The following is a 24,094-nucleotide window of genomic DNA, read 5'->3' on the forward strand; positions in this document are numbered from 1 at the left end:
GTAAAGATGGATAAGTTAAAAGTGCTTCTGCGACGGTCTGATGGGTCCTAGCCTCCGTGCAGAAGGTGGCAGGGCTAGCACTGATACATTTAGAAGTAATGGCAGTGTTTTAATCAGTTAGTAAAGTAATTTCCACAACGCGTACGTGCGTGCGTACACATCAGCACGAAGTGAACAGTGGGTATTGCAAACGAAATAAATCGTTAGTACAAATCAAAGGTATTAAAAACGTCAAGAATAGATTGTCAGGTCTACCTCAATGTTACTCTCGAACGAAATTAATCATAAATCAAGCAATGATAATTCGCTACTGAATGAAATTTCTCCCAGGTCCAGTTCTGTAAACCGAGAACAGCGCTAAACAGAATGAGCTAACCGAATTTAGTATAGGCCCTGTTTAGGCGCTTTTTGTCTGTGTTTTGAGGGCAACTCCGGCGTTTTTTGTGCCCCAATAGATTTGACTGAAACTTTCAGGGTAAGTTCACCGCAGTTTCCTGGTCATTTGTGCCAAATTTCGCAGCCGTGCGACGTCTTGATGCAGCGCAAATGAATTTTAAAACTTTCAATTTCGTGTCTTCAATCGAGGCTATTTCTACGGCACCTTGCGTGTGTGACGTCGCAGGTTGGCACGCTCGTTGATATTCGCTCTGCATTTGCTGAAAGATAAAACTTCGCCCTTGACTTTGGTCAGTGCAGGGAAATAATGACCCAAGCTGTCGTCTACCGTCGCCAGTTTAGCCAATTAACGCGCACAATACAAGCCTTGGGACAGTATCCATGGCGTCATAGGTTGCTTCAGTTTTAGTTGGAGACCAGTTTCAAGTAGAGCTTCCTAGTTTATGCCGTTTTAAAATAGTTCTACTCGATGTTTTGAAAAATGGTTTTTAGGTTGATAAGTCGCGACACCATAGTTTGGATGAAACCAGTTTTAGAGTTTCCTAGTTTTTGTCTTTTTAAATAGTTCTGCTCGGTGTTCTGAAAACGTTTTTTTTTGTTTGCACCGGAGAGAGGGGACTGTAAAGAATTCGATGTGATTATCAACTCAAAATCTTCGAAAAACCCCCTGAGTTGCCATTTAAGATGTCGTGTCCATCGTGGCTGGCGCAGATCCACGACGAAGACCGGCAGCGCTACGAGGTTCCCGTGCTGGAGAACTCGACGCTGCTCCGTCACCCACCGTCCGTGGACAAGGCCCAGCTGCGCTACCTGATCGAGGCCAACGAGACGAGGAGGGGTCGCGCCAAGCTGCGGGTGCTGCGCGCCGACAACTACGTCGTCATGTGGGTCGCGCCGCGCTCTGTTTCGCTCGCTCGCTCTGAATGCCTTTTCCCCTGTACGCCTACCGCGGTTCATCAGTGGCGTTTCTCCGACGCGTTTCGGAAAATCCCGCAAGGAGGAGTATATTGGAGCGAAAGCGCTACTTCAGTAGCAAAGCTGAAAACCGCGAGGTATGTGTGAAGCCTCAACCTTTGACGGAGCGCCAGAGGCGGAGGCCCTGCGCAGCTGCTCCGTAAACGCATTACGCATTGTAGCAAGCCGCCGCGGTGGCTCAGTGGTTATGGCGCTCGGCTGCTGACCCGAAAGACGCGGGTTCGATCCCGGCCGCGGCGGTTGAATTTCTTTGGAGGAGAAATTTAGAGGCCCGTGCACTGTGCGATGTCAGTGCACGTTAAAGAACCCCAGGTGGTCAAAATTTTCGGAGCCGTCCACTACGGCGTCTCTCATGGCCTTAGTCGCTTTGGACGTTAAACCCCATAAAACCAAACCAAGCATTGTAGCAGATACTAAGCAGCAGTATGTAGATGCAAATATTGATACAACAAGCATTGTGGTGAAGGAAACTAGCTCAGTGATACACTGAGCGAGACCTAAACGCTTGTCAGCGGGAAAATACAGAGAAAATTGAAATATATTGCCAATCACCAATGAACATCAGTAAGTGGTGCAAGAATGAGCAAAAGTAAGGTACATTTGCACAGAAGAATTGAAAGCGATACAAAAGATTGAGCCACAGAATTAAGGACTAATTGCTGATTTAGACTGTGGCTTACTAGAGGTCACCATCACAGTAAAATGACATACAGAGCACCATATGAAAATAGTAATTAAAGAAGCCTAGGAGTAAGGTAAAACTTGAAAAATATAGAGCATTAGAACACTTTATGTAGTTAGCCTATTTACATTGCGCTTGCTAACATCCATGCAACGGCAGCAGAACTGACGCCGTTCTGCTGACCTCTGATAGATGTAACGTCCCTATTAGTGGATGTGTACTTTTGATAAAAATTGCACGCCCCCGTGACCATGCAGTAGCCTCTCGACGTAGTTGAGCGATAGCGCTGTCAAGCACGTTTCATTCATGATTCTGACGCTACAAAACTGTTTCCGCCACGCCTGTCTAAATGTAGAAAAAGGGTTTTTTTCTTATCTTTTACTCGGTACTAAGCTTCCTCTTAAATTGGGCCCTGCACCAAATGTAAGCTCTATTGACTTCCTGCGGATATTTCCTTTTCTCTACTCATATTCTACGCCGTCCATAGACAAGCCTACTGAAAGTGAACGGCCATAAATTTAAAGATTGTTTATTGAGTGCCTAGATGTGCATTGTCTATAACTAGACTACAAGATTCGTCTATGGATTGCCTATTAGCTTTCTATTGACAAATGACTATGCTGTAGACTATCTAAAGAAATTTTTGTAATGGTAAAACCCCAATGCCATATGAAAAAATTCAGGGGGCACTTTGGCCCTCTAAAGGGCTGCAAGGCGAAAGCGTTACCTGGCGCACTGTTTGTTTTTATTTACTTTTTATTTTTCATATTTTGTTTCTTTTTTATTTTTGCTCTTTTTCTTATTTTTCTTATTTTTATTTTCATATCCTATTTTATTTTGGTTTATTTACGTTTATTTTCTTATTTTTATTTTTCCTTTTCTTGACTTTATTCCTTTTATTTTATTCATGAAACCCATGCATTCACTACATGCGCCTTTATTCATGCTCGAACCTTGAGCCTTCGTGGCGGAGTGGTAGCGTCTCCGCTTCAAGTGCCAAAGGCCCTGGTTCGATACCCACCCTCGGCGCAGTTTCTTTTTAAGCAGTGACACCGAAAGGTGGACAAATCTGCCGAGACGGCTGCCGACGCGTCTGTCGACACGGCTGCCGACTCGTCTGCTAACGACAGTATGAGGCATTAAAGGATATTCCGCCTTAAAACCTACAGCCAAAAGGGTTTGCTTCTGGGGCATGCTGTGTGGCTAGTTATGCATCTTCAGCGTTCGAAATCTCTTTACGGTAAGAGGAACTCTTTTCCTCACTTCTCCGAAAGTTCGGACTTAAATGGATGTCTACATGGTTTCTGTATTTTTGACAAAGGCTGCACGCCTGATTCACCCTGAGCGTCAGTGTGTACTTTCCTTTCCAGGATGGACTCGTGGCACCTGGTGATGACCGAGCAGTTCCTGCAAGTGGTGCTGCCGTACAGCGGCGACCAGCTGTACGGCTTCGGCGAGAACGGCCACGGGAACATCAGCCTCGCGCCGGGCAGCGGCACCATGTTCTCCAGGCGCCCCGCCAATAACAGCGCGGCGGCGGCCTCTTCAAACACGGTACACTTTCCGGACTGTTCAGAAAGTACAGCGAGAAGGATGCGCGTGATTCCTCACGTAACAGGAAGTGTTCGTGTGCAAGATTTTCTTTCTCTTGCTCATAGGTACAGAAACTGGGACCATGTATTATGGCTGGGGTCATGGGTACAGTCAGTCATCGTACCGTAGTTGTAGTACCTATCTTAATGGCAGTCATAGGTACAAAAACTGGGACCATGTATTATGACTGGTGTCATGGATACAATCACTCATCGTACCATAGTTGTACTTATTTCAATCGTAGTCATAGGTGCAAAAACTGGGACCATGCATTATGACTTTGGTCATGGGAACAATCAGCCATCGTACCATAGTCGTAGTGTCTATTTTAATGGTACTAGTCATAGGTACAAAAACTGGGACCATGTATTATGGCTGGTGTCATGGATACAATCACTAATCGTACCATAGTTGTAGTACTTATTTTAATCGTAAACATAGGTACAAAAACTGGGACCATGTATTATGACTGCTGTCATGGATACAATCAGTCATCGTACCATAGTCGTAGTGTCTATTTTAATGGTATTCATAGGTACAAAAAACTGGGACCATGTATTATGACTGCAGTCATGGGTACAATTAATCATCGTGTCAAAGTCGTACCTAAGTTAATCATACTCATCGATACTAGGACTCTGATTAAAATAGGCACTTATGAGACTCTCTGACTATCTGCTTTCAGATATGGGAGAATTTCGCTGGTGTTCACCCTTTCTTCATGAACCCTAAAGGAGACGGAACCGCTTGGGGTGTTCTCATTCTTAACAGCAATGCGATGGGTGAGTAAAAAACCTTATGAACCTTGCTTTAACTATTTATTCCGGTGATAGTTGTATGAGAGATTTTCTCCGCGATAAGCGGTCGTTTCACCGTCAGGGTTGGCGTCGTAGTAGGTCGTAACCAGAAACTCCTAAGCTCACTTGCTGCTCATGAACAATGTTGTCCCGGTAGGCGTGACCTCTAAAAGATATGTCTGCTGGAGAGCGGATGCCCTTTTAGGTCCAGGCCTGGTTCAATGTGCTTACGCCGTCAGGCCATGGTCAACACTTGCTCCACAGTGAGGTAATGTTGTCCAGACCCGGTCCTGACGTGCTGCACAATGTGTAGATGTTATCCATTCCTGGTCCAGACGTGCTGCTATGTATGGTGACCTTGTTCGGACCCGGTCAAGACATGCTTCCCAATGCGAAGATCTTGTTCAGACCTGGTCGAGACGTGCTCCACAATGGGTTGACGTTGTTCATTCACGTCCAGACGCGCTCCACAGCATGGTCGCGTAGTCTAGGTGGGCCTACCATTAAGTGAACGAGGGGAAAGGGGATTTGGTGGTACAATTATGGTTGTCAGTTCTTTTCTTAAGTGGAGGACGAAAAAACCTAGCAGCTTGTAAATCTTCAGCTTTAGGTTTACGATAAGCTTAAACAAGGCTTTCTTGTCTTAATTATTTCATTGTTTATGCCCTTTATGTCGTCAAAGATTTATGCCTGACGTAGTTCTTATGCCTCGAACAGACTACACGGTGACTTCGGGTGGAAACATCGCCATTTCTACCACGGGAGGTATCCTCGACCTTTACTTCTTTGTTGGCTCGACACCCACGCACGTAGTCCAGCTCTACCAAAAGGTAAAAAAAAATGCCAAAAACTCATAGTTACTGTCTTCTTTTGATGGTACTACTGTATGAACGTTGAGCGTGAAGACAGCGGTCGTGGTTTATAAGTCAAGACGAGGGCATATCCAGTTCTCAAGTGCTTTCTTTCTTGGATTTAGTAGCGATATATTCATTGGAGTCACCAAATAAAATGAAAGAAAAAACGGATTGGTCGAAAGGGTAGTGCAGTCGAAAAGTTAATGCAGATTTGAAAGTGTTAAAACACTCCATGAATTGTGGATGTAAAATTTCTGGCCGCAGATGCCTCTGTGCTATAAAAATTCATAATCATAACTTCTCCGTGTAAACGTTAACATTGCGTTTTGGGTTAATATATCGCGCGTGGATATAGAGGCTCCTGCTTCTGAGGAAGTTCCAATGACGCTTCCCTGTCCTGATGTGCGACCTCATACGTGTTCAAAACCGTTGCCTTCCAGCTTGTCGGGCTTCCCTTCATGCCTCCAGTATGGGCGTTGGGGTACCAAACGTGGATGGGCAACTATACGTCCATCACAGATGTCAAAAGCGCAGTCGCGTCTTTGGACCAGACAGGTGTGCCCAAGGTACGTTTCACTGCATGCTCACCTGCAGACTCAGAGTCACTGAGCGAGTTAAAGTGACTTTAAAATGAATTTTGAATTTTAATAGTTGCTACATGTTTCATACTACGCCCCATACGTCACGTCTGACATTTCAGCCGAGATCCACAATTTCTGTTACAGTGTCAGCTATTACCCTTAGATCGTTGATTTTGCGAGAAAAAAAATCCAATAGTTTAATGGTATAAATGCTTGTCACTAATTCAGGACCCAGAGCAATCCATACCATAAAGTCTAGAACAAGATGTGTGAGCGGGGCTCTTATGTAAATGTGTGCGCATGAAACGACGTTTTATTTGAACCTTGTTGTCGGATACTGCTCAGGAGAAGATAGAAGTCAGATTAAAAACGGTCTTTTTTTGTTTTGTTTTTTTCAAGGATGTTATCTGGCTGGACGTTTTCCAAGACTCAAGAGCCTTCACTCTGAATTCCGCTTTTGGCGGTCTTCAGTCGTACGCCCGACAACTGGCAACCTTGGGAGTCGAAGTGGGACTGGTCACAGTATGTAACGAGATTTCTTTAGTAAAGCTCAGATCTAGGCGAGTTGGTATGCATTCATACTGGTGAACAGCGCAATAAGGCGCTTGATAGTCAGCGCTTGTCTTGTCGTTGTACCGCCTTTTTGCGCTGTTCACCAGTATGAGATTTCTTTAACATGTTATTAGGCTATGAACAGCTCGAGTATAAAAGGTGCTGGATAGAACAGGTTTTATGAATGTATCATTTTTCTTTCCATAGCTCGCTGTGTTGTCCTTAACTTAAGCTTAACCCTCTTCATTAGCCTCCATGTTTCTGACCCATAGCAATGCTAAGATAGCCTCACTGGATAAGGTTCTAGCCTTAAACGTTGCCAGGTCCAGCTTGCAATGGCAGCCTGCCTGGAACCAGAGATTCTTAGCACCCTCCGCTGCGTCACAGGTCTGACCACCACCTTGGTCAGTTGCCCCGCAGCCGCTCGGGACTGAGGTCCGAGGGTTAATTGGTTTGTTCATAGAGGGTTGCGGCCAAGTATTACACCAGGGTGGCCAATTCCTGTTGAGGGAGTGAGTTGTCGGTTCTGGTCACCGATATCAGGCCGCACCCGAGGCCTAGTGCGGCCCGATATCGGTATCTCCGAATGTAAATAATGCTTTTTTGTCACAATCATTTATCGTTACCACTAAAATGTATCCTATAACGTTCTCTGTTTTTGTGCAGTATTTCTGGGGAAAAATAATTTATAATTATAGCAGAAGAGGGAAACAAGTTACTGGAAATGAAATAAAATGGGAACTAAAAAAAAAAACTGACACAGGAAAAATTTTCATTTATTTTTGCATAAATTAAATGCCTCCGATAAAGATCCCGTAGTGTCGGAACATTTGTATAGATGCACGAACTAGTTAACCAGGTGTGCAGCAGAAGGCATGCGATTGCACTTATGTCACTGATAAGATAAGCAGAAGACTTAAGAAAAAACGATCTTCATGATGGTAATGTAGGACACTTGAGTCGACTTCCAGGTTCGGCTCACATGGTTTCTTTAGAATCATTTCCAGGTGAAAAAAACGTGTACTAAACCGTAACCAGAAGCGAAGGATGACCACTTATTTTACAACTCTTTCTTCCACACTCAGAATCCCGCCATCATTGCCGACAACATTACCAAGGACTCTCCGTATTTATTCGGGCTCGAAGAAGACGTGTTCGTCAAGAAAGGCTCAGGCTCTAATGTGGCTGACCCTAACGCCGTGCTACTTGCTAAGGTGAGTGCCTGCAGAACTGAACGATCATGTTCGCTTTATCTTTATCCTACCTAATAAACGCATGCTTACGTAACGGCTGGTATTCCTATTCCAGGGGCTGCCGTCGGGACTTTCAGCTTTCCCCGACTTTCTGAAGAACTCCACCAGGCAGTGGTGGAAGACCCTCATTACGGACTACGAGGACAACACCGTGGATTTCAACGCGATGTTTCTGGTACGTTCTGCACACCGCTGTACAGCATTGATGGTGCCTACGGACTGAGTCTTTGGCATCGTGAAACCGTTAAGACTACCGAGACTGCAGTTTTCCGCTTGGAGCTATGCTTAATGATCTCACCTAGCACTGCGACCGACCTATTGAGTGGTTGTTAAAGATTCAACCAGTGTTCACAAGTCTGCAGGGAGCTCCTCACCCGCTGATTTTTCATAAAACTAGCGCTCATATGCAACGACGCCCTGCGCGTAAAGTCTGACCGGGAAACTTTGCGTCTACGAATGTCTTCGCGATTATCGCGATGCTGAGTTTAAAACTTGGGCAAGCAATTCTATGTGTCCTGCTTCTGACATCGTAGCGTATACCACGGCCGCCATCGGGTCTGAGCAGTAGCAGAAGCAGCGCAGTTGATTTGTAACCACTTTTCGATTCACCTAAAGCTCAAAAGCTTACTTAGTTACTCACTATTTCCAGATAGCTCTGTCATGATTCTATGGCACGTAACAGCATAAATACCGATAGATTTATTCCGATGTTCAGAGCAGAGTATGCGTCCATGGTTCTATTCGAGTGAGCATTCACAAAACACTAGCACATAACTTAGCTTCCATGAGCTGAATTTTGTTGAAATTCGGAGAACAGCATGAACCGCATGATGGTGTATTTTTTTCAGGTAAGCATATAGCACTGGAAGCGTATAGCGGCGACCTATTTGCTCTCACTGTTAATCATGAATTTCTATTTGTCTCTTGTCTGCCCTGTACATCTCTCCAAAGAGGATGAACGAGCCCGCTGAGTTCAGCAACTCTGCGGCCTGCGGGCAGAACGACGTCTCGTGCCAGGTGTGTCCGCCAGGACGATGGGCAGACCCACCGTATGTGCCAGGTGAGGAGGGATATGCCCTGCATTCTGTGCAAGGGAGAGTACGCATATGGGAACATGGAGCTGTAAAAAAAAAGAAATTTGAGATCACTACGACGACCCGCATTGGAGCAATGCGAAAGCAAAACGTTCACATACTCTATCGACATCCAGGGCTGTTCTGACGTTCATGTGCTATATCGACGTCCGTGGCTATGTTGACGTCTAAGTGCATTTTTTCGCGTTTAATTAATTAACTAATTACACCTCGTCAACAAAATTTTTCCCACGGTAACATTTTATTACACATTATCTATCGCAATCACACTTTCAAATATTTATCTTGAGAGAACGACATAATCGTGCGGACAAATTTGCGGAAACTTTTTACTGACATGACAGAGCCATATATGCTTTCGCATAAAAAAAAAAAAACATTGAGGATAACCATGCGAAATGCTGGATGCGACTGCTGTACATATGCATCCTCAGCGATCACTCACAGAATCCCGTGGGTTCTTTCGTTGTTGCTGTTGTCTTCAGAGGACAAATGGCGCGTATCCACTGCGGATGATTGGCCAAGACACAGGCGGCGACTGACAGGCGTCCAAAAGCGTTTTCCATAGAAAGGTGTGAGTGAACACTGGCGCGTTGAAATCAAGGACGAATCGGTTTCTGCGAGATGGGCGGCGGGGTATGGGATGAGGATTTTATGTACACTGTATAGTATTTGTTTCAGTTACGGGTGTGGTTTGTGCAAGAGCAGAAATAAATAGGAATTCAGAAGAATTTCAGGACGGCAGCTGTTCCGTTTCTAAACTGAAGTTTCGAATGGCGGAGTGCACATTGATCTTGCTGTGCGCAAGCGCAGAAGCTCCATGGGAGAGAATAACCGTAGAAACCCAGACAGAGCTGTTGAAACAGTTTTCGCCTCAGGCGCCTCTGTACAGAGGAGAAGCGGATTGGGGCAACAAAAAGTGATCGATCTTTTCGGCTTTTCTTCCACTTCGTCTACTGTTTCTTCTCCTTCTTCCAAGGTCACCTTCATAGCGTGCATAACCTGTCCTAAAGACACGTATAGGATGTGGACCAACGTGGTAATGCATGCAGCGCACAGTTATAAAGATGTGGCTGTTGTTTATTCTTTTTAGTAAAACATGGCCCTGTACTTATATCTAGGTGAGCATCCACAAGGTTCGGGCGCTGAAGTGTTTCCTCAAAGAAGTGGACCGCAAGCCTTAGACTGTACTTCATTATAAGACATGTACCCCCCAAAAAATTTCGAGGGGGCACTTTGGTGAGCTAAAGTGCAATGAGGCGAAAGCCTTTCCTGCAGTGCTCTCCAGCGTCCTTACGCTAGACAAGGAGAACTGCATATACGTTGGCAGGTAGTCGGCGTAACATGTTTGTTTTAGTGGTTAGCATGCTCGGCTATGGAATGGTAGGATGGTGGTTCAATCCTCGCCGTGCACAAGATTTTAGGATTTTTTTTCTTGTTAATGACTAGTTAGTCATGATTTGTGACTAGTAATGACTAGTTATGGCGTTCACTTCAGATGTAATGGACGGCCGGACAGAGTCATGGACGCGAGTATGAGTCATTAAAGGCTTTCGCCTGAAAAGTTGTGGTGACGAGAGTTCTGTACTAGGTGCTGTGGTGCATCATGATACTAAGACACAAGTCTTGTGCAAAATGTTTGTTCTACGGCGAATCTCACAAAATGGAGACCGCTGCGTTGCATCAATTATAAGGGAGGGGGGTGGGGGAGGTGCTGACATATAGAGTGTATGCGTTTCCTCGACGATGATGCTAATCTGGTGCGCTTTGTTCAACCAATCAAGTCACATACAGGAACGATGAAGGCAACGCGACGCAGCTTCACAATGGTACCCTCTGCATGAACGCGGCCTTCGGAGAGCGGCAGCGTTACAGGCACTACGATGTCCACAACATCTACGGTTGGAGTCACAGCATGGCTACCCAATGGTAACACGCTGCTGTTGTTAATCCAAAGCTATGAACAGCCTCGAACTAATATGAGGAATCCAATCTAAACTGGTGCTTCCAGTACTGCGGGAACTCCGGGAACCCGGGAACTCCGGCTCAGTACCATTCTTTAGTTTCCATATAGTGTCAGTTTAGAAATATGTATTGTTTATGTCAGCTGTTTAGTTCCACCGCTTTTAAGTATTTGGATTACTGTATGTCTCTCTTTATTGGCTCTCTCATATCTTATTGATGTGTTGTGCTTTTTGTAGTATTGCACTAATTGCAGCTCTGCTTGTTGCATATATTATATTACAACCACTAAATTTGTACTAGGAGGCCCCCCAGATAGTTTCCTAACTTTGGTATCAACTAGAATATTAGATATCATTGATATTAAACTTTAAACATGAACAAAAACTCAAGCCGTTTTTCTTCGCCTTCCGCACTTGCAGGGCTCTCGACGACATCATAGGCGAAAGAAGCCTTGTGGTTTCCGAGTCTACGTACCCTTCTACCGGTCACTACGCCGGGCATCTCATCGAACTGCCAGACATCGGCGAGTGGTCGGGATTACGAAAAGCCATTGTGGGTCAGTAACCGCTCTCATTTGTGTCAATGCTTTACTCATCGATTACTTCCTCTTTGCAGCTGTGCTCGAGTTCAACATGTTTGGGATTCCCTACGTAAGTTCAGATTGCGTTCTTTTATAGCTCGTGCGTTATATTTTACCCTCAGAAATACCTTTATGCATCAACACGACGCCGTTAATTCGACTGATCCGGTCCCGAGTAATTGTCTTTTCGGTCGCCTCAATAGCTGCCAGCGGGTCCTGTTAGCAACAGTGTGCCGTCCCGCTCTTCCTTTTGATGTTATATGCAATTCTACTGCCCTTCGTAGCACTAGCAAGCTTGAGCTGAGTTTGAGTTTTCTTCTGCACCACTACCAGCTACCAGCGTGCCGTGTGCGCAAGCGCAAATATCTTTAGCTTGAACACATTTGGTGCCGTAACACAGGTGCAAAACAAAGCTCCCTGGTAAAGTAAAGAAATGCGGAAAATTGAAATCTAGTCATTGCATTTTCCGCAGAGACCCAAACGCGTTCGCTCACGTTATCGGCGTTAATACTTCGACAAGCAAGCGAGCGAACAAGTCAGTGGCTTCTAGAAGACACCGACATTTTCATCGCTGAATGCTGCGCTAAAAATTAGTGATTTTCTCTCTCTTTATACAGGGGTAATGGAAAGGCCTCAGTGTTTTTTTATTTTTATTTCGTTGCGACATCTTCAACAAAGTAAGCGTTAATAGTATCCTGACACTTAGCGGCATAAAAGGGACCTGCCAAACAGGAACTGGTCGTTTTAGAAAAGGCAGGCTCACCTGTCGGGATAGCAGGTTCTGAGGCACTCTTGCATGATTCAGTCTGTCTCCCTTATTGCCTTTGGCAGGTCTGGGCGGGCCGTTGTTTGAAGAGCATGGCGAGTTGTTTCTTCTACTTTTTCCCGATCCTTCCTTCAGGTCGGAGCCCCCCTCTGTTCAGGATCCAACTCCTCACTGCTGTGTCAGCGATGGATCGAACTGGGAGCCTTCTTTCCCTTGGCTCTTGACTTCAGGATGAGGCGAGGAACCGTGAGTTGAATGGGCTATTCTCATGAAAATGTAACTCAAGAAAAATCATGTTACTGATTATTAATCAAAACAGCGTCAGTGTGTACATGGATCACGATACGATTACGATCATGAAAATAATAAAATTGCAAAGAATATATCCCTTGACATATGTGCCACATTACTGGGTTAAAAACACATTAATTCTCTACAGCATACAGTGCCAAAAATCCCCATTCTCGTATTCAGTGAAATTCGCCACGCTGTCTATATGGAATTTATTGCACTCCATGGGCTCGCGGTTTATATCGTTGTTGAGAGATTCTACGCAGTACATAACACTGCTAAAATTTAAGCATTGGGAATGACGCGTGTAATCCCTCTATTTTTTCTTTTGTTTGCTCTGTCCGCACTCAACATGCTTCAATATACTTTAAATGAGCAAGCAATGGCCTCCATTTTCCTTCAACGAAACTGTGCGCTCTGTCGGCCGTATCTACGTTAGATGTTCCAGACATACATTTAGTTCTCTATAGTCTCTTATGGCGGATATCACTAAAGCCTTTCAGCGTCGAATGTCTCTTGTCATGTGCGACTGGCGCAGGCAGGTACGCTACCAATGGCGTCCACCGCCCTCACTGCGATCCTGACGAGATACCAGCTTCTGCCCGTCCTCTACACGCTCTTCTTCAGGGTCAGCATGAGCGGCGGCACTGTAGTGAGGCCTCTGTTCTTCGAGTGAGTTCTGAACGCATTTGAAATATCCTTATTAGATTCCCGATTAGCAAAAGTTCTGTTCTCGTCGGGGCTGCAGGTAAAGAAATTCTGGCCCTCTATACGTGCTGAACCGAAACCAGGACACGCATTCATACGTACAAGCGAACATTACCAGGCGGAGTCCTTGCCCCGTGCTCTTTTTCGTAACGACTGTAATAGTTAAGATGGTGATATTGGGCCTTAACCAGACGACATCCTTTTAATTCAAGAAATATGTATTTTAAATGACACTAGCAGCCCGATGAGACGACCTGTATGTTGCACCCGCGTCATATGGATGCATCACGTTCAATTGCGCAGAATCTCCTAGCGATGCCGTGTATGAAATGATTCTGTTCTCGCTTTCTTCTCTTACAGTGTAGTTGGTAATTCGCGTTCAGTCATTCACTTCTTGTGAGCGCTGGTCTCAAGGTTAAAAGGCTTACCGTCGGGTACAAAAGTGCTACTATATAATACACTCTAAACACGCCTTTTGAGAGTGAAAAGGGGAGTAAGCTGCATTCTAGGCACTGATTTTTATAAAAGTTTGTGCGGTAGAGGACAGTTTACTCCCCTTTTCACTTCTTTCTGTTCAGAGTGTATAACACTCGCGGCTGCTTGGCTCGGTGTCCTTATGGCGCCTTCCGCCGTTTACGCCAAACTGGAGCGCCATGCGTTGAAACGAGTGAAATGACATGCCTCTAGATGAAAGCGGTCACCTCCTAGTCTGCGGGGACAGTAGGCGCTGCTGGAAAGTGGCGCGGATATCAAGTCCTACTGAAGCACTCATCATCATCATCATCAGCCTGACTACGCCCACTGCATGGAAAAGACCTCTCCCATGTCTCTCCGATTAACCCTGTTCTTTGCCAGTTGCGGCCACCGTATCCCCGCAAACTTCTTAATAGACACCTTTAGCATACCGTGTACCGTGTTACCGTCGCCGGTTCCGGAGTACCGGGAGCCTGCTCGCAGCCAATGCGCATGCGCAAATTGCCTTGACGATGCGCAAATCACCTTGACGGCGCCAGATGGCGCCACATACCCGGCAGCTGTGCTCGCACCCGCAGCGTCGGAACCAATCGGCGCGTACTCACCGCCGGTGGGCGGGCTCCCGGTACTGCGGTAACGGTAACGGTAATACAGTATGCTAAAGGTGTCTAATATCATCCCCCCACCTAACTTTCTGCCACCCCCTGCTACGCTAGACCATTTTTATAAGGTCGAAGCGCTAGTTACGCAAAACTTGTTGTTGGGGCTAGTTGGTAAGCCATGATTTGGTAAGCGCAGCTATGCGTCGAATTTGGTGAGATATGGCATAGAGGTTCGCAGATGATCACAGTGGTGCGGTTCGTATCTAGGACGTAGAACATTGCACATGCGCAAAACTCACTTTATGTATCTTTGTTGTCTTTACTTTCCCCAAGGTTTCCGCTGGACAAAACTACCTACAACCTTGACAAGCAGTTCATGTGGGGTTCATCGATCCTGTTTTCTCCAATACTGGACGAGGTTGGGCCTTCTTCTTCAAACTGAATCCTGGGATCATCCTCGCAGCCTTTTATGTGTTTGGCAATGCAAAAAACTGGTCCTTGTTTTTGCGCTCTTACAGGAATCAACCAGTCACGAGTACTACTTACCACCTGATGTTTGGTTTGACTTTATGTCGGTGAGTAATGGAAAGATCGAAGCGCTTTCTTCTGCCTTACTGCTTCACTTCTGCCTTAAGTTAAAGGTGCAGTGAAGAGGAATCTGAACTCGTTTTTTTGCCGCGGGAACTCAATCTACACGTTCCGAGCATTCTTAGAAACTTCGATTTATTGCCCTGTGTGGCCGATTTCCCTAATTAAATCGAATTAACGTCCGGCTTCCGCCTTTTTTTCTTTTTGAATTTTCCGTGTACGGTGGCCTGAGTCAACCAACGCGTGGAGTGCCTTTCACCCAGTCCCGTGGCGGCTTGCCGCTCTGCCATCGGCGGAGTAATACGTAGTAATCCGTGGTAGCAAATAGTCCGCGCGTATTTTTATTTCTGCGGGCTTATTTTGCAGCTATATTATCTGCGAATGAAACTATTTATTCAAGGAAACCTAAAAAAGCGAAAGCAAAGCCTCCACGGAGCTGGCTGAAAGGCACTCCACGCGTTGGTCGACTCCGCCCATCATACATCATACGGGGAGAACTCAAAAAATAAAGGCGGGAGCCCGACGTTAATTCGATTTAATTAGGGAAATTGGCCACACAGGGCAATAAGTCGAAGTTTCTAAGAAGCTCGGAACGTGTAGATCGAGTTCCCGCGGCAAAAAGACGAGTTCAGATTCCTCTTCACTGCACCTTTGAGTTTCCCATGGCAGTGTATACATGACTCCGAAAACGTTAGCAAGTTTTATTGCCTTTGAATTCATGTCGACGGACACATCATCGCACCTCAATATAGAAGCAAACATCTGGTCCCCGTAGGTCGCGGTGTCGTAGTGGTGGGTTGGAATGGAAATAAAAAAAAGTATACATCACTGGGGCAGTGATTCGACGCTCATCGTTAGCGGAAGTGAAACGGGCACAGCAAGAAAATAAACTGATAGCTGCAAAGTGCGCGCCAGCATCTGACAGTCTTGAATCATTCGTTTTCCGCATGGTCTTATCCCTTAAAGTTTACCTCACACTCAGTGCCTTCTACTTCGAAGCACTTTATCTCCTTTCATCATCATCATCATCATCAGCCTGTCTACGCCCACTGCAGGGAGCACGAAAAGATGGATCCACGGAGAAGATGAGTCGCAGTGTAACAGAGAACTCCACCCTGCTCATCCACGTCAGAGGAGGACAAGTCATTCCGGTGCAGCCTACACTGAAGAGTGCCATGAACAGGCAAGTATTTGAGCGCTCGCTGCGCTGATTCGACATCGCTTATTTTTTTTCCTTTACCATTTAGTACCATTACCATTTTACCATTTTTACCATTAGTAGAGGTAAAACTCTGTGAACGTAGTTGCTTTGAAGATGCCTGCTACTTCGCGCTACCGCACTTCATTTTCGTGCGCGATTTTCCGGCACGACAAAATTTCACAAGAGTGGTCCTTTTATCATCTATGCCTCTGGTATGCATTTTTTTCTAAAGTTGCATTAATTGTATCACTGGGACCATACGCAGAAACTGATAACGTCTTCACTGTGGCGCAATAGAATAATGTGAGACGAGTGCACCTTTGCGCACCTGGTGTTTCTGTTGCCACAATAGCTGAAGCTGTTGTAAAGCAATCGCTTAAGATAAAGCTTGCTCGCTTAAAAAGCAAAAAAAGTTTTCTTTATGTGATGTGTAGATTTTTACTCAAAACGTGACACTGCGTGCGCCTCTGACGATATTACGAGTTTCTTTTTCTTTCTTTTTTTTTTCTCTTTAGGACTAACGTGCCATACGACCTCTACGTTTACCCCAAAGATGGGTTTGCAAATGGAGAACTGTTCGTTGATGACGGTGTGTCGCAAGGTAGGAGATCTACTGGCCCACTGTAAATAGGCAGACAGTGATAACCGATGAAATGATAATCGCACCTCCGTATTTCCTCACATAATGGTCGATGATGCATCGCATAGGTCGACCCCCTAACTTCGGTAACCGGAATATCATAAAAAGTTGGAATGTCATATTGGCGACTGATGTAATCTCCGAACCGCCAATGTGCAATTATGACGATCGGCTAAGTGGGCCACACACTGGAGTTGAGGCGGCGTAGTGAGAAACAACACCGGAGAGCCGCTGCCGCTGCTTTCCCCAGTATCTGACGCGCATTTAGGTGGCTCCGAAATCGCGTGCTGTTGCTGAATTTTTTGACGCCTCCGCGGGTAGGGTAACGGCGCAGTTAAAGAGAAGATGAAATGTTTTTTTTGAGAATTCGACGTTCAAGAATTCGAATCTGTGAGGCTTCTAGGTAAAGCATGCAAAGTAGTTTTTCTCTAACATTTAAAATAGTGACGTAAGCACCGATTAAAAACGCGATGACGTTCAGGCTTCTCCTCACTGCGTTCGAGGTGTGTGAGGAAACTCGTGGTGACGTGATCGTTGCCAAAATTTCAGATGACCGTTGCCTTCGTCTACATGCTGTCGTGCGTCATCCGATGCCGCCAAACAATGCTATGTGAGCTTCACCTTCGACAGCATTCGTTTTCTTCCTTGAACAACCGTTTCTTCGCTGAAAACTTAGCGCCGCCGTGCGTGACGTCACATTGCAGCCTCTGGCTATCACTGTGCTCTGCAAAAAACCCTGAACGCGACGCCGCTTTAGTCGCGATTACGTCGAGATGTCAAATGAAAGCGCAAGAAGATTTCACATGCTTTACCTGAAAGTTTCACACATTCGGATCGCTTAAACTCATCGAATTTTAAACCTCTTCAGTTGCCCCTTTTAATGCTGCCGAGAATAGTTGGCCACATTCGAGTGGTAAAACTCATCGCACTGCTGAGCGACTCTGAAAATCTTTTTTTCTACGAAAATGCCTTTAGAGCTCACGGCCGACGCGGAGCTCCGTGCTTATCTTCACATTGGCCTTTTTGTTTGGCCCTATCCAGAAATGCTTCCAGTGCGGTAGTGCCGTAGTTTGTGAAGGCTAGAATGTATCCTGACCGCAGGACTTTCCGCAATTACGTCGTTTTCCCTTCCTTTTGAGAATCTGCAGCCTAGTCTGGGCCTCACACTGAACGTGAGTCACGTACCGGTAGACACCGGAGTTTAGAAAACCAGCTAAAGAGAAGAAAACAAGTGGACTTATATGCGGATAAATACAGAAATACCCACAGCAAAGACTTCGTCTTCCTGATCGTGCGCTCATGCGGCGCTCAATTTATGTTTCAAAATGAAAATGTATGTACTTTTCTGCGTTTTTCATTTCTTTCTCCACGCAGGAACCATCGAATCAAATCAATACGACCTCTTCACTTTCATTCTTGCCCAGGTAATATGTACTGCATTTTTTATGCGATTGTTAATGGTTTCTTTTCGTGCTTTGCTTGCAAACGAATCCGGATATTTCTGCTTTCAGAACCTCCTACGTGTGTCTATTAGCCATTTCGGCAACGGAACTCGGCAGAACGCGACGGTCAGGAACATCGTGTTCTTTGACGTCGACGTTCCCCCGTCCAGGGTGACGATGAACAAAAGCAACCTTGCTCAGAACGCTGTGGTGCATAACTCCACGAGAAAGGTAAGCAAGCCTTGCATTAAAAACCGACGCTTGTCACTTTAATCTGTGCACACGAAGGAGTGTAGCACAGCGCTGCACTGAAGAGACTTCGCGCCAAAATGAAACAGAAATTACACACTGCTCGATTCTGATCAAAATATGCACATTTGCGTGCAGGAGGTGTACATTACTAGCGTACTTGTACCGAATGGGCGTAGGCGATCTTGGTCTGAGTCTTCGGATTCCATGGGCGCCGTGTCGAACCCGGATATGTCGAACCCGAAAGGGATCGCGAAAGAGTTCGATATATTAGTAATTCGATATATAAAGCTGACAATAGATAAGCTTATCCATAATCTAGAAGCAGAGACGTGCTGCCCACTGGTGCGCTGCCAGCATGCCAGTGGGCAGCCCGTCTCTGCTTCTAGGTTACGGATAAGCCTATCTGTTCGCTAAGAGTTGCTAGGCCTAACCTCTCTAGCATCGAAGCCGCACCGAACAGGGCTTTGAAACTAGTCACTGTTTGTTAAAAGATGTCTAATCACGTTACCAGTACACTGCATATAGCATGTATAGAACAATCTCATTAAAGTTAATTTACAGCTGTTTCCCGCAGCGCCTTTGGCAGCAGAGCAAGCGAAGCACGCCAAGCGCAGGCCGCCGCTAGGGTTTGGGTAGTGTAGTGGGCTTCACCGCAAGATTGCGATGCGGCGTGGAAAAGGAACACCAGAAAGCGAAGGCCACCGTCAAGCATACGCCACGTTCATCTTCGCATGCGGTTTCACGCCACTGGCACTGCTAGCCGGTTCCCGAGGCTGCACAGCCGACCCCCCTTCGCGCGAAAAGCGACTGGAGAGCGCCTTAAAAAGAAGCACTACTTGCAGTGGCACGGCGCGAGCTCGATAAACGAGTGCTCGATAAAGGCGAATTCGATAAACGCGAGTTCGATAAACACAAGTTCGATAAACGTGAGTTCGACAGACGCGAGTTCGGTAAATGCGAACAATAAGGTTATAATTTTGCATAGGATTTTCAAGGGAATGTTCTGGCTGTTCGATATAAGCCATAATTAGATATATCTAGGTTCGATATATCTGCAGACTCGGCTCGCACCGTTCTTTCAGTTTGTCTGCGGTCTTAGCAACGCTGATTGCAGCCATTTCCTAGCTAGGGTTAAAACACCAAAGCTCCCCAAAATTCACACGATTTCAAATAATGTAGCCGGTGGTGTCACGCTAACGAGCGCTGATCTTTCTTCGACACTTATCCGACACTTATCCGCACAAGACAGAGTTAGAGCATGGGAATGTTTTAACGCTGCTTCTTGTTCGCTGATAAGCTGACGCTGCTGCGTAGTTCAGCAGGGCAAGTTACACAACTCTTGCGACTGACGACGGTTTTATTTTACAGAGTCTGGCAGTCACAGTCAACCTACAGTTGCGTTCGCTCAGCAGCATGGCTACGGAGGCCGTCCTGCAAATCTACTAACGGCGGCGGAGCTCGTTTGTGTTACGTCAGTGATACAGAGTGCTCCCCGGTTCGAACTGGTCGTTCCTCCTGCCTTGCCTTGTGTATGTGCACTGCACTACGGAAGTGGAGAAGTATCTGCTCTCCCGTCGCGAGTGCAGTGAAGCACAAGTGAAGCAGGAGAGAACAAAGTATTGTCTACGTGCTTGTGAGACGACGAAATGTGAACTTTGAGTGGAATTGTGTTTTGAGTGAGTTCGCTTGCCGTGCGAGTGCTTCCGTTTGCGCTCCTCCTGCATATCGCGATATGTCGACATACAAAATCTTTGATTTGCGTGACAAGTTTGACTGACTCGAATGGCTGTGAGGCTATTTCAGAAAGGTTCAAGCGTGGTAGTGTGCTGGTCACGGTGTTGAATGTGATTGTGTTAAAACCTTTGTTAACTGTGTGGCATATCGGTGAGATGAAATTGTTATGAGCAGAGGCAGTGCGTAAATGCATTTCTTTTTAGTTTGTTTCTTTGTTTTGAAGCTGAGCGTATGACCATTTGTAATCGTGACTAATTAAATCTCCTTTCTCGTAGCCTAGGTCGCTGCATAATGCATTGAGATGCACATCATTAAACCTGTAGGTAGACCAGAGCATCTAGAAAATAGGGATGTTTACAAGGAACCATTCTGATCACGTTGTACTGTCCACCAATAATGTTAACTTCATACTGTGTACGGGTGCTTGCAATTGTATTATGAATGGTTCGTAACGAGAAAATGTGTGTATGCATGAACACATTATAATGCATGCATGCTGAACATTGAGGCCATTTTCATTTTCAGTTTCTGCATCGACGAAAGCGGCACTACTGCGCCGAGCTTATATGATACTGTTTGTTCGCATTCCTAGAACTGTACTTCATTTTGAAAGCAATCTTACAGCATACGCATCGCTAAACTAGGGTTTCTGTTTGCCCAGATCAGTTGAGCAGACTCTTGCCGAAAATGTTATGTCGTATAATTTCCCATTTATTAATTTATTGCGTGAATGGCTGTTGAGTAACCGCTTACGTTTTGTTAAACAATGTAGGCTGTGCTTTTTAGCTTGAGCTTTCTTACAGACCGTTTCTGAGCGTTCTTTGTAATTGCCAGAGTTATAGTATACTGGCAGTCAAAACAAGTCAGTGCCATTGCTTCTATTCTCTGTGTGTGTTTGTTTTATATCCGCGTTTGATTATTTATGACTTCAGTAAAAAAACTTTTTCCCCTTCCATGACAAAGCAATATGAAATGAAACTTGTATTCTCGATCTTTCTATATGCCAGTTACCTTGGAAGCTTACGTTTCCCTGAGAGGATATTCAGTCACTTTTTTTGGCACATTGCTATTACGAAAAGAAAGAATAAAGGAATTCTTGTGAATCATTTCTGCACCTATGCTCTATTTTGTTTTGTTTCCTGCTTTGCATTAGCCGTGCACCTTGATCTTCTTTTCCATTTTTGTGCATATTGCGTTTTTTGCATATTTGCATATATGCATGCATTTATATATATGCATGCATTTATATATATGCATATATATTTTATGCATATTTGCATATTTGTTTTGTGCTGATGCATTTTTGTGCATATTGCGCTTAAAATGTGATCACCATACCTCGTGTTAAGATATCCTCGGCCACGCCCCTGGCAGCTTCGCCGTGCTCATCACTACCAGTGGTATGCCGAAGGCTGAGAAGTTGACTACGGCAGTGACGGGACAGTTACAATGAACAAATAGTTTCAGAACAGAATTCCCGCTTTTTTTTTTATTTCACTGCTCACCTTTGACTTCGACTGTCTTCCATTTGATGCTGGTGAATTCACGTCATTCCCAGTAGCTTGTGTGTTTAACTGGAAGCCAGCACTTTCGTCAGGAAACCATCAGTTTGGAGCATCAGAACTACATCGAAGACGTCGACGTTTTATTCGCCCATCGCCACACACACGACGCTATTTTGGTGGACACCATCCCGTGTGCTTCATCACGGCGCTGGACGGGCCTCGTCTAGGCCAGCCATGGGTTTTTTTTCTTTTTAAAAGCTTAGAGGATGAGTTCTAGAAGTGTGTGATGAGAGGCTAGTCGGTAAGACATACTGAAGACACAAAACTACGCAGGAAACAGGACACAGAAAAGAAGCAGACAGGACGAGTGTAGACTAACAACTGATTTATTGGTCGAAAACAACCTTCCTTCAAGAGCAACGCATGCGCAACCAAACTTAACGCCAAAAGCAAAAGTACACAATCTTATCAACCTAAAAAGTCAAGTTCCTTCTTATACAAGTGAATTGATGCCTCGCTAGATACGGTGCGGAAAAATGTGTTAGCGAGGCATCAATTCACTTGTATAAGAAGGAACTTGACTTTTTAGGTTGATAAGATTGTGTACTTTTGCTTTTGGCGTTAAGTTTGGTTGCGCATGCGTTGCTCTTGAAGGAAGGTTGTTTTCGACCAATAAATCAGTTGTTAGTCTACGCTCGTCCTGTCTGCTTCTTTTCTGTGTCCTGTTTCCTGCGTAGTTTTGTGTCTTCAGTTAGAGGATGAGAAAGAAATTAAAGTGCAAAGGTAATTTAGTTGCGCCGAAGAGAACAGTGGATACTTCAGTTAATGCATGAAGGTGAAAAAAAAAAACATGCGCCAATATACTCGATGCGCTGCTCTCAGAAAAAAAAAAGCAAAAAAACTTTGGCAGCGGTGGGATTCGAACCCACGCCCCCGAAGAGACTGGTGCCTTAAACCAGCGCCTTAGACCGCTCGGCCACGCTACCGACGATTGCGGCGCTGAATGCCGCGTTACGTCAGTGATGTGCAGCAGCGGTTGGCTTCGATTCAATTGCTTTATCGGGCAGTGGCCTGAACTTGTGCCTGTGCTTTCAGGCGCAAGCGCCTCTCACTCTAATGCACTTGAAAGGTCTCTGCTTCGATACCGTATCATTTTTTTTTTTATCACTGGGTTCGTGCGGCGAAGTATTTCTCAAACGTTAGCATTAGTCATCCGGGAAAATGCTATCTACAGGCGCGGAATATGCAAATTTTTTGTTTTTAATGTCTTGCATTACAACAAGAGACGCTTAGTGAAATTCTAAAAAAAAAAAAATCAGGGGGCAGTTTGGCTAAAGTGCGTAGAGGCGAAAGCGTTTTCAGAATCACTTTGCTTCTGTGGCAATGGTGACGTCACCACAGGATGACGTCGCACATAATTAAGCACTAATTACTAAGTAATGACAAATTACTAATTAATGGCTAATTACTGGTTAATGATGCTTAAGCTTCGCCTTTGTGGGTGGAACGCGACAGCGTGTTGTAGCGCTGCCAGGGAGTCCACGGAACGCCACCACCCGTTCGGCGCGATGCCTTGCTCTTTGAACGCAACGCTTTTTGAGGAAAGGAAATGGCGCAGTAATTCTCTGTCTTCTCGGTGGACACCCGAACCGCACCGTACAGGAAGGGAGGAAGAGGGAGTGAAGAAAGAGAAAGAGGGGCCGTAATGAAGAAAATGAAAATTGTATTCGAGGAAAGAAAATCACTCAGTAACTGTCTCACACACCTCAGTGGACACCGTCATCCGTTTGTAGAGGAAGGGAGGAATTGGTAGTGAAAGAAGAAAGAGAAAGAGGGGCCTTAATGAAAAAAAAATGAAAATTGTAGTTGAGGAAAGGAAATTACGCAGTAACTGTCTCACATATCTCGGTGGACACCCGTCAAAAGCGTGACGCCTCTGCTGACCAGCTTCTGCTGATAGCCTTCTGTCGACAACGATGAGGCATTAAAGACTTTCGCCTTAAAACGGTGCTTATTTTTTTCGGACTTTCTTGAGCTGCGCTTCCGTCGCCGACGTGCAGCTAACTGGCTTTGCGGGTGCTTACCGACGCCTGCTTGTTGATTTCGAATACGTTCACGCTACATGTTCCTAAAATGAATACAAAGCATTCCTTCCACAACGCATCGGCTCCCGGGAGTTCTGCCCTGCAGACAAAAACATAAGTTAGAGCAGCCTGAACACGGCTGGCCGCTGCAGTGGCTGTGGTTATGTTGCTCGTCTGCTGACCCAGAAGGCGTGGGTTCGATCCCGGCCGTGACTGTCACTTTAGATGGAGGCGAAATTCTAGAGGCCCTGCTATGTTTAAAGAATTCCAGGTGATCGAAATTATCCGGAGCCCTCCACTACGGCGTCCCCCGTAGCCTCAGTCGCTTTGGGGCGTTAAACCCCATAAAACCAAACTAAACACGGTCGCGGTGCATGCGAGAAGGCTTCACCATGCTGTGGCCTTCCTGGGACTCATGCAACTAATGCTTTACAAAATGTGGGCGCTGAGGACTCTATACACGGTTTTGTGGTTTTGTCTTTTAC

The 24,094-nt window shown here is 45.5% G+C and overlaps 1 protein-coding gene and 1 non-coding gene across 2 annotated transcripts in view; one reads left to right on the plus strand and one right to left on the minus strand.

The window, feature by feature from the left end:
* The window catches only part of LOC149365506 (lysosomal alpha-glucosidase-like), a 33,175-nt gene extending 12,049 nt beyond the window's left edge, over positions 1-21,126 (plus strand). Inside the window, exons 4-24 of the mRNA XM_089543155.1 lie at positions 1,108-1,280; positions 3,424-3,607; positions 4,332-4,428; positions 5,161-5,273; positions 5,738-5,863; positions 6,278-6,400; positions 7,516-7,644; positions 7,739-7,858; positions 8,635-8,743; positions 10,562-10,706; positions 11,162-11,298; positions 11,358-11,392; positions 12,224-12,334; positions 12,918-13,051; positions 14,497-14,581; positions 14,682-14,738; positions 15,807-15,934; positions 16,468-16,553; positions 17,967-18,016; positions 18,104-18,265; positions 19,655-21,126. Coding sequence (XP_089399281.1) covers positions 1,108-1,280; positions 3,424-3,607; positions 4,332-4,428; positions 5,161-5,273; positions 5,738-5,863; positions 6,278-6,400; positions 7,516-7,644; positions 7,739-7,858; positions 8,635-8,743; positions 10,562-10,706; positions 11,162-11,298; positions 11,358-11,392; positions 12,224-12,334; positions 12,918-13,051; positions 14,497-14,581; positions 14,682-14,738; positions 15,807-15,934; positions 16,468-16,553; positions 17,967-18,016; positions 18,104-18,265; positions 19,655-19,732 — 2,382 coding nt within the window. The 3' untranslated portion in view covers positions 19,733-21,126. The remainder of the gene's footprint in view (positions 1-1,107; positions 1,281-3,423; positions 3,608-4,331; positions 4,429-5,160; positions 5,274-5,737; positions 5,864-6,277; positions 6,401-7,515; positions 7,645-7,738; positions 7,859-8,634; positions 8,744-10,561; positions 10,707-11,161; positions 11,299-11,357; positions 11,393-12,223; positions 12,335-12,917; positions 13,052-14,496; positions 14,582-14,681; positions 14,739-15,806; positions 15,935-16,467; positions 16,554-17,966; positions 18,017-18,103; positions 18,266-19,654) is intronic.
* Positions 21,127-22,429: 1,303 nt separating this feature from the next.
* Positions 22,430-22,511, minus strand: TRNAL-AAG (transfer RNA leucine (anticodon AAG)). The gene has a single exon. It is a non-coding gene; the product is annotated as a tRNA-Leu (tRNA).
* Between the last annotated feature and the right edge of the window lie 1,583 nt (positions 22,512-24,094).

The sequence above is a fragment of the Amblyomma mixtum genome, chromosome 1 (genome assembly GCF_055824585.1).
Source record: "Amblyomma mixtum isolate Tamu chromosome 1, ASM5582458v1, whole genome shotgun sequence".
NCBI classification, from domain to species: Eukaryota; Metazoa; Arthropoda; class Arachnida; order Ixodida; family Ixodidae; genus Amblyomma; species Amblyomma mixtum.